This window comes from Ctenopharyngodon idella, chromosome 8, assembly GCF_019924925.1.
Source record: "Ctenopharyngodon idella isolate HZGC_01 chromosome 8, HZGC01, whole genome shotgun sequence".
Taxonomy (NCBI): Eukaryota; Metazoa; Chordata; class Actinopteri; order Cypriniformes; family Xenocyprididae; genus Ctenopharyngodon; species Ctenopharyngodon idella.
Genome location: NC_067227.1, coordinates 12554111 through 12564269, shown reverse-complemented (window position 1 = coordinate 12564269; position 10159 = coordinate 12554111). Strand labels below are relative to the sequence as shown.

At 37.0% G+C, this 10159-nt stretch overlaps 1 protein-coding gene across 1 annotated transcript in view; it reads left to right on the top strand.

The window, feature by feature from the left end:
• Nucleotides 1–1451: 1451 nt before the first annotated feature.
• Nucleotides 1452–10159, top strand: part of si:ch211-158d24.2 (multiple epidermal growth factor-like domains protein 9) — a 48624-nt gene continuing 39916 nt past the window's right edge. The window contains 1 exon segment of the mRNA XM_051903425.1: nucleotides 1452–2093. Coding sequence (XP_051759385.1) covers nucleotides 1649–2093 — 445 coding nt within the window. The 5' untranslated portion in view covers nucleotides 1452–1648.

The following is a 10159-nucleotide window of genomic DNA, read 5'->3' as shown; positions in this document are numbered from 1 at the left end:
ATTCTCATATTGGTTGTGTAACCATGTGGACTGTTTTGGCCATCATATATCACTTGTTGGCCCATGCCTTTTACACATGAGTATTCAGATAAACAGCACTGTCCTTCAGCGGATGTTTCTGTTAACACTGTGCATAATACAACGCCATTTGGGACTCTTTTAATTGTTTTATTGTAATAATCACAGCCTGTCCCAATAACTATAACACCTTTCAGTTCTAAATATTTTAAAAACAAATAATGTTGTTTCAATCGAGGACAGAAATGCTTATACAATCCTTGAAGATGTTTGGAGAATCACTATTTTGATTATGTGTCCCTTAGTCAATTCCCAATAATACATGTATACTGAATTATAGTAGGCTATCCGTGTTTTATTACTGATCTAAAATTTAAAGGAAAAAAATCAATGTAAATCTATATTTAAAAATGTAAATAGGTAACCTAACGAAACATTAAGTGACAATATTTACATATCTATATAGCCAACTATCACCTCCTACCCACACTTTTTTGTTTTGTAGTCTACCTTTTTTACCTTATTTAGTACATTTAAGATTTGTGTCAAAAGCAATCTCATGTGTCTCCACCTGTGCAATGTCACAGCTCACTGCCTGAGCCCCATGTGTTCATCCACACATGAAATGTCCATATGGATGTTGGCCTTCACCTTGATGAGGTCTCAACACAGCAGGAATGTGGGTGAGGTGTAAAGGAGGCTCTGTTTTAAAACACTGTTTAGAATGCTGGCATTACAGTCCGGTTGCACTTCTCCAATTGCACTTCTCCATCTTGCTGGTATGGCTGGCTCAGGATAGTGTCACATGCACCACAGATGTTCCTCATTCTTTTGCACAACCAGAAGATGGTGCTGCTGATGATAATAACCTGACAGTGCTTGGAAACTGATACTGCAGGAAATCAACCCAGAGCTCCAAATACCACCACAAAAATAAATAAATAAAAGACAGGATATAATAAATAAATGTAACAATATATAATACAATTAATTATATAAAACTATAATAAAATAGAAAATAATGAAATTATTAAACTAGTCGTTGTTCAGTGTGGTGTATATAGAATCCTTTTAGACAACCTTAGTTATAATGGCAATAATCCATGAATATAATTGCTCACGCGGACGCAGAATGAAGTAGAATTGCGTGATAATGTAATTTTGAAAGTCCTTAAATATTTCGAAACGCGTTTTCTTATTTTTTTCTCCACGGCTGATTCAACAATAGGCTATAAAACGAAAATATTTTAATGATCGCCTGACAGCGTGAACCAGCCAGCAAGGTTTCGATGCGCCTGGTTTTGACCAATCAGACGCCTCACCGTCTGTCAAGCGGAGAGAAAAACTACACATCGTACTTCAGCGGTTATCTCATCCTGCATTCTGATTGGCCAGTACGTGTGCCACTCTAAAGCGCTTCGCTGCTACTACAGGTCGGTGCGCATCAAACACCTTGCAGTCGGTTCAGAGCCATTGAGAAAAAGGGGGTCTCTCTCGGATATGGTGGAGTAGGCTACATCGGGGCGGCTTGGAAACCACCTGGTTTGGAATAACCCGATGGAAATTGGAAGACGGGGGCATTGCGAAGTCCGTTTTGAGGAGGTTTTCATGGAGCGTTGAGATTATTATTATGTGGTGGCTTGCCTTAATGATGTTTACATCTCCGGCTTTCCCATTCATCGTGTTTGTGTGCATGGGGTTATCCGAGGCAGTTCATTCCTATGATGCGCTGCCGTTAGTACTAAGGAAATCTCGTACAATCGCCGAAGAGCATCCAGATACGAGCGCGAACGAGTTTCCAGGGTACCGGCTCGGTATTGTCGCATTAACACCAGCGCCCACGATCGCGTCCGCCAGAAAACCGATAAATGTCGCCGCACCAGCAGCCACCATTAAACCACCAACAACGGACCCCACCACCTCATCCCTGTCTAATCCCAGCTACATGGCCGCGTTTGATCGGAGGAAGCTCAGCTCTGTTGAAACGCAGATGAAAGACACGCAGATCTCTGATAATAAAGCAGACAGATCAGGCATCGTGCCCGATTTTAGCACAACCTCTGACAATTCTCAAGGTGAGTTCAAATAGATAACGAAATGACTGAATAGTAAAATTTAGAAATCACATTTATGACAACAAAAATTATGAGAATACTCTTATTAAGCATGTCATTTAGTAGCTATATCTAATCAGTGCGAACATCAGGCCTTTCCCTGCCTTCTGCTTCATAATCCTGTACTGTACAAACATCATTCCTGCAGTCCGCCGTCTGCCTCTCAGAAATCACTTCATTAGCAGTCACAGTCATGCGACATGATATATTGATGAGGGAAAGAACAGCACTTCACCTCACTCTATCAGAGTATCTATCTATCTATCTATCTATCTATCTATCTATCTATCTATCTATCGTGTGTACATCCATCCATCCATCAATCCATCCAGTCATCCATCATCTATCTATCTATCTATCTATCTATCTATTGTGTGTACATCCATCCATCCATCCACCCATCCATCCATCCATCCACCCATCCATCCATCCATCCATCCATCCATCTATCATGTGTACATCCACCCATCCATCCATCCATCCATCCATCCATCTATCATGTGTACATCCATCCATCCATCTATCTATCTATCTATCTATCTATCTATTGTTCTGTCGTTCTATCTACTGTTCTATCGCTCTATCTATCTATCTATCTATCTATCTATCTATTGTTCTGTCGTTCTATCTTCTGTTCTGTTGTTCTATCTATCTATCTATCTATCTATCTATCTATCTATCTAGTGCACATCTATCTATCTATCTATCTATCTATCTATCTATCTATCTATCTATCTATCTATCTATCTATCTATCGTGTGTACATCCATCCACCCACCCATCCATCAATCCATCCAGTCATCCATCCATCCATCTATCTATCTATCTATCTATCTATCTATCTATCTATCTATCTATCTATCTATCTATCATTCTGTCGTTCTATCTATCTATCTATCTATCTATCTATCTATCTATCTATCATTCTCTTTATCATTCCATCCATCCATCCATCCATCAAGATCTACCAAGTCTAAATCTATCATTTCATCCATCTGAATGCATTGATTTAAAATACAACTTGACCTTTATTTTATTTACATATCATTATTATGTAACAGGCTCTTATGTTTAATGGGCCTATCCATTGATATAATATGGCAAATCATATTATAATGTGCCCGGGCTCTTTATTGATTGAACTGCGGGGTATTTGTCCTAACTAGTTAGTTGTCTGTCTGTCCTGACTTTAACTCTTTAGTATGAAGGGATTCAGGAGCTGTGAGCTATATCAGTTAAAGGACATCATCAACCAGTATTTCCAGAATATCAGCCAGTATTTCCATCTGGGATTGTTAACATTCTTAGTGGAATGGTTTCATTACTATGTTGCTAGTAGCTGTAGGAAAGAAGGACTGCAGATTATCCATTGTGTGTATGTGTAGAAGAACCAGGTCACACTGTTAATGAGACTGAGGTCTACATAAATCTTGCATTTGCATGGTCGTTTGGGTGCACCAATTGTTCATATGGAAATATCAATAGACTTGGCCTACTTTTCCATAATAATGCTAAATCCCCAAGACAACAAAACCGACAATTACAACCAGTGCACTGACAAAAGGGTCATTGACCCCACTGAGTTTACACTGCATAGGCTTAGATGATTGTAGATATTTAGAAACTTATACTCACTTTCAAAAGAACAACAGGGGGACAAAGAAAAGCAGCTGGATCACATAGGGGTGTTTCTGCATAAGAACATTTTGGCTAAATTTGCTTTCTTGCACTAATCTTCAACCACATTCCCAACCAAAATGCAAAGAAATGATACCAAACCAAATGAAAAAATACTAACCACATGAGTAAGATGAGTAAAAACAGGCAACATGTACCACAGATGTTTAACCCTTCTCTGCCCTGCCATTGTGATTAGACATACCACTGCTATTGTTCCTGATGGTGAGGTTATAATTGGGAGACAATGTCCACAAAAGCATGGACTGTCTAAGCCTGCTGTTATTAGGACACAGGAAGTGCTAGGGGAGCCCTTCAGATAACAGAACCTCAGGGCCAGAGAAAGTGGGCTGGAAATCGAAAGTGGACACTGAATGGAACTACTTCCAATTAGATTGATATATTTCAAATCAACACAACAGGCATCTTGTAGAAAGGTGTCCAAAAATGTCCAGAAGGTATTTTTATTGTGAAGAGACTAGGGTTGGGCAAATTCAGAATTTAAGAATTGACTCTTTCCATTCATGAGTTAGAATTTTGAACTAAATTGGCCACATAAATTGAATGTTGAACTGGAATTACATTGAGTTGAAGATGAATTTACTGAATTGACATTCAAAGATTTTATTAGTCCAAAACAACAACAAAATGGTCCTGCTTCTCTTTGGGAAATACATAAAATAATTTCACCATAGTGTATTATTATTATTATTATTATTATTATTTAAGTAATGCATTTAAATTACCTTTTTTAAATTTTAACTTTCTAGAAATTTAAATTGCATACAACATAATCATTTCATTTATGGACTACCCATGTTATCATACACAAAACATATGGAGTATTTCCAGAAACAGATCATATACATATATAGCCTATATATACTATATGTTCTGTGTATATAATACTCCATATGTTATGAAATACTCCATTTATTTTGTATATATTGTGTATATATTATCCATATATTGTGTATATTAACATACTGCTGCAATTAGTTTTCACAACTTAAAATTCAACATTAGAATAACTAATAATATGTTGTTTTAACTTAAAAGTAAGTTCTCATGCTGCCTTAACATTTTAAGTTTAATCAACATGGGTTTTTGAGTCACAACAACAACAATAACAAAAAAAAAACACTAAATTTTAAGTTGTGATAACTAATTGCAACAAATTTTTTATTTATTTATTTTCTTAATTATTTCTAATTTTCACTTAAGTTTTTTTAAGTTTATGTTTTTGATTTATTGTTTTTGCTGTATTGCAATCAATGAAAAAAAAAAATGTGAATGTATCTATGTAAATAACATGTATAAATTAAATTCATTTTTTCCGAAAATACTCTACTCCGTTTTGTGTATGAGTTCATACAGAAATATGAAATTATTACAATATTACAATATTGAAAACTACAATAAGATGTAATTTCTTTTCATTTTCTTTCACTTTAATTTAAAAACAAAGGTGATCCACTTCTGAATGTTGCACAACCCTATAAAAGACATCTGTTCAGATGCATTTGCAGTAGTCAGAGCTTTCTTCTTATGTATAGGACTTTAGCTAGAGGGGCATCTGAAATATTCTAATGGAAACAGATAAATCCTTTATGATAAGTATGATTTTAGAGGTGAGCGAGTTTGACCTACATGCCAGCAGCTGTGCATTAGATGGCCCAGTGAACTCTCTTTACCCCCGACTCGAGTCTGTGTGCCCGAGTGGGATGAGTGCCATTTCCACTGGAACAAATGGACAGAAGAATATGTTTGTTCTGAAAGATGTGACTCTTTCACACTGAGACACCCTTGTCATGTGTTCTTTCTTTTGTTGTCTGACACTCAGTGTCTGTATTGTCTTTTAGATTCATATCTAACATCGAACGACCCCTAATATACAAGAGCTAGCTTCTTCACAGTAAACAAGTTCATGTTTAGTTCATGATTTTATTTACTGATGGTTCATTATCATACGCCTGAGGCAAATGAAGCCACAACACATTTACCTCACATCAAAGGTTCATCCTCTCAAGATGGGTTTAGTTGTAATCGCACTGTCATATTTAATATTTTCATAATATTCTCATAAAGCGATGAGTCTGGTCGGCAGCCTCATTTACATGGATGTATGTATAATCTGTCAGACTGGGATGTGTAAGCTTCTTATCCACACCCTCCACAGCCCCCCTCAGGAGCAGAAGGTGTTTTTGTACACACTCCACAGCTCTGTGTGTTAGAAGGTGTGTCTGTCGGTGCATACAAATGATGTTTTTCGCTTTCGGCAGGTGCCCCTCTGGGTGACCTACTGCAGTAAATCTGGTAAAATGGGGTCTTGGGGATGAAGGCATGAGAGATTCACAGAAAGATGTCTGGCTCTTAATGGAGTTCATTGATCTGAATCTTCAGTCATATGCATTAATCTGCACGATGAACATGTCATTGTTGATGTTATTGGTAACATTACATTGACAATGTTCTTTAATAGATGTGTCTGAGTCCATTGATTATTGTGTTGTTGTACACAACCATTCAAAAGTCTGTGGACAGTAAGATTTTTTAAATGCTTTTGAAAGAAGTCTCTTATGCTCACCAAGGCTGCATTTACTGTGAAATATTATTATCATTTAAAAAAAAAAAAAAACTGTTTTATATTTTGAAATGTGGTGAAAATCAAGTTTTTAATGTTGTTGTTTATATGTCTATGTGGTGTTTTTAATATGCTTTAAGACAAACCATTTGCAAATTCATATGTCAATACCATTGCTGAGTATTTTATCCTTAAAACTGCAGTGAAAAAAAGACAGTTTCAAACCCGTGGTTTGAAATCGCTGGTGTCCATGACGTCACAAACTACCTTGTAACCAGTTACGTCAACGTGCCGGCGGGCTTTAACATATCAGTAACAGCAAACTAGCAGGGAGTCTCGAGAGAAGCCAGGTTATCCTGGTATATTTTTCTGCTGATATGAAAAAACATGTAGATTTAACAATATGGCAGGTGTATGATGCATATTATGATGTTATGATGAACTATATGCCTTTCTCCACTGACGTTCTGAGTTGTTCAAAGCATTTGTAAGGATACTGATTGTATGAAGGCAGCTGTCTGACTCTGACATGGCGAACAGGAACATGGTTTGTGTAACATTAGCAACACATTATTAGCGGTTTTAGCAAAAGGCTAAACATATTAATTACTGTTATGTGTTCAATGTTGTAAAGAGCGATAGCATTGTGCAGCGTTTACCTCAGTAAGTTGACCGAGTGGATCTCTGAGCTTGTGTGAGTGGAGGTGGAGCTAATTTGCATATTCAATGATCCACGTATATTAAATGAGGCAAGGGTGTGGAGTTACATTCAAGCTATTTTAAGGAATGAAGAATTTTTTTTCAAAAGGAAAAAATGTTTAAATATGTCATTTTGGTGATCAAAGATGAGTTTTAAGAGATAAAGTTATTGACTACAGGGGGACTTTAATAACGTTTAAAATATTATTTATTCTTGTGATAGCAAAACTGAATATTCAGCATCATTACTCCAGTCTTCAGTCACTTGATCCTTCAGAAATCATTCTAATATGCTGATTTGGTGTTCAAAAATCATTTTATTATCAATGTTGAAAACAGTTTTGCTTCTTAATATTTTTGTGGAAAGTGTTTTTTTCATGATTCACTGATAAATATAAAGTTAAAGAACATTTATTTCAGATAGACTTCTTTTGTAACATTTTAAATGGCTTTACTGTCTCACTTGTTTTCAATTTTATGCATCCTTGCTGATTTAGGGGCTGTTTACACAACACCGTTTTTGACTGAAAACGGAAAATTGGCATAAAAAAATGGCGTTTTGGTGGCCTGAAAATGTAAGCATTTGAAAACGGGTTTTTAAAGTGCAAGTTTTTGAAAACAATATTATTATTTTCTCCATGTAAACAGCCAAAATGCAAATTTGTGAAAACAGTGATGTCATGCGCATGCGTATTACATGTTTAGGGCCCTATCATACACCCGGTGCAATGCAGCAGCAGGTGCGATTCAAGTGTTTTTTGCTAGTTTCAGCCCGACACAGTTTTCGCATTTTCAAGTCCTGCGCCACGTTGTTTAAATAGCAAATGTATTTGCACCCATTTGTGCGCCCATGGGCGTGCTGGTGTGTTCAGGCACATTGTCGGCACGTTGATATTTTGAGGCAACTAAAATAGACTGAAACCTGGTCTAAAGTCAATGGCGCAATATTTTTTATTTATTTTTTGTTATTTAAAGAGCGCGTAATATGTGCGCGTACACTTAGTAATATGCATTTTTATTACACACACAAGGACGCGCAACAGCACACAAACATGCCAAATGTTAAAAATAAAAGGATTACAATGTAAAATATTATTATTGTGTGCATAAAGATAAAAATGCTTTGGTGGAATCTGGCTTGTAGATGGTCTGCTCACGTGCTTTAACCTCGCGCACGACCAGATCCGTTTCCTCGCTAGAGAAGCGTTCAGTTTTTTCACTTGCAAATCCCGCCATGTAGCGAATCTGCCATGGCATGAGCGCAACTGGCTTTTAAAGGGAATGGGAGATGAGACTCTGATTGGTTTATTGCACATTATGCCCAAAACACACCTATGACTCATTAAGAGAATAGGGACAACCCTTTTAGACCATGCGCCCGGAACACTGACCATTTTTCCCATCGTTAAACTAGCAAAAGTGGATTCGGACACGCCCTAAGTGCACTTGCGCCGTGCGCTTTAGACCATGCTCTTAGATTGTTAAAATAGGGCCCTTAGTGTCTATAGGTGCAATCGCCAACTACTGGCCTGGCAGCAGAATACAGCGCTTTTAGTCATTTTCGTGGATCCGTGTGAACGGGGATCGTTTTCACAATGTTGTCATCTGTACCCTAAAAAAGCAAAGTAAATCTTTTCTGTTTTTAGTACATTGTTGTCGTGTAAATATCCTAAAAGTTTTAATTTCTTTCATAAAACAAACAAACAAATAAACAAAAAAACGTAGTTATCACCTGTAAAAAAAAAAAATTACAAAAGAAAGAAAAGTCATACAGGTTTGGAGTAACATTAGGGTGTTATATCATTCTAAACCCATATGACTTAGGGGCTGTTTACACGACACCGTTTTCAACTAAAAACGTAAAAAATTTTATGTGTTTTGTACATTCATTTACATGACAATGGAACTGTGACTGTTCGTTACAGTTTTGGGTGCCTGAAAACGCAAACTTTTCAAAGTGCAAGGTTTTGAAAACGGTCTCCGTGTAAACCACAAAAAACGCGAATCTGTGAAAATGATGACGTCATGTACATGTGAATTACATTTTCAGTCTATAGTGTTTCATCGCCATCTAATGGCATGCCAGCAGAATACAGCGTCTTTAGTTGTTTTCACGGATTCGTGTGAATGGGGATTTTGACAATGGTGTTTTCTGTGGTCTGTACGCGGAAATCTCAAAGGAAAAACTTCTCCGTTTTAAGCATATCGTTGTCGTGTAAACGTACCCTTAGTATTCTTTTGTGGAACGCCATGTACATGAGTTCATGAGTGAACAAATTGCTCCTTTGAGTTGGATCTTTTCAATGAATCAGTTGATTAGCTCATCTGATTCTTGAGTTCACTCAATGATCCGGTTACAGTTCACTGGATTTTCATTAAATAAAACCTTACATTTCAGTCTGTCCCTCACACAAAGCTCTCGAATCTCTTCAGAAGACTTGAAATATAGCGCATGAGTTGCACGGACACCTTTTTTGATGTTTTTATTGTGTTTTTGCTTCATTTTTTGAAGCTTGAAGCGTTTGTACCTGCATGGAAACTAATTGCATGCAATTGGTGGACAAGCAAAATTCTCCTTTTGTGTTCCATGGAAGAAATCAGCATTTGGAACAACATGACGGGGAATAAATGATGACAGAATTTTAAATTTTGGATTAACTGGTCCTTTAACACCTCGCCTGGCTTTGATTTCTGTCCCCTGAACTAAATGACCACCAAAGGGAATAAGCCGTTCCCTCTAAGGGATAAAAGGGTTGCTTTGGGTATATGCGGATGAACAAAGGCTGATGAATAAAAACATGTGTTACATGAAAGATGGATTCAAATGTGCTCTTTCAGATTTACATTTTTATAAATACAGCCTTCTTTGCTTTTTAGATCAAACACAAGATCATTAGCAAACAGAATCGGTGTCAAGTTAGCACATACTCGAGACAGAGCTGTGGTGTTCATGAAGGAAAAGCAGGTTCAATCAAATCAGACTCCCTAGTAGTGATAAGAAAAGAACATTTACAACCAACTATATTCAATTCTAAGCCTAATCGCAGCTGGACTCGACATACAGATG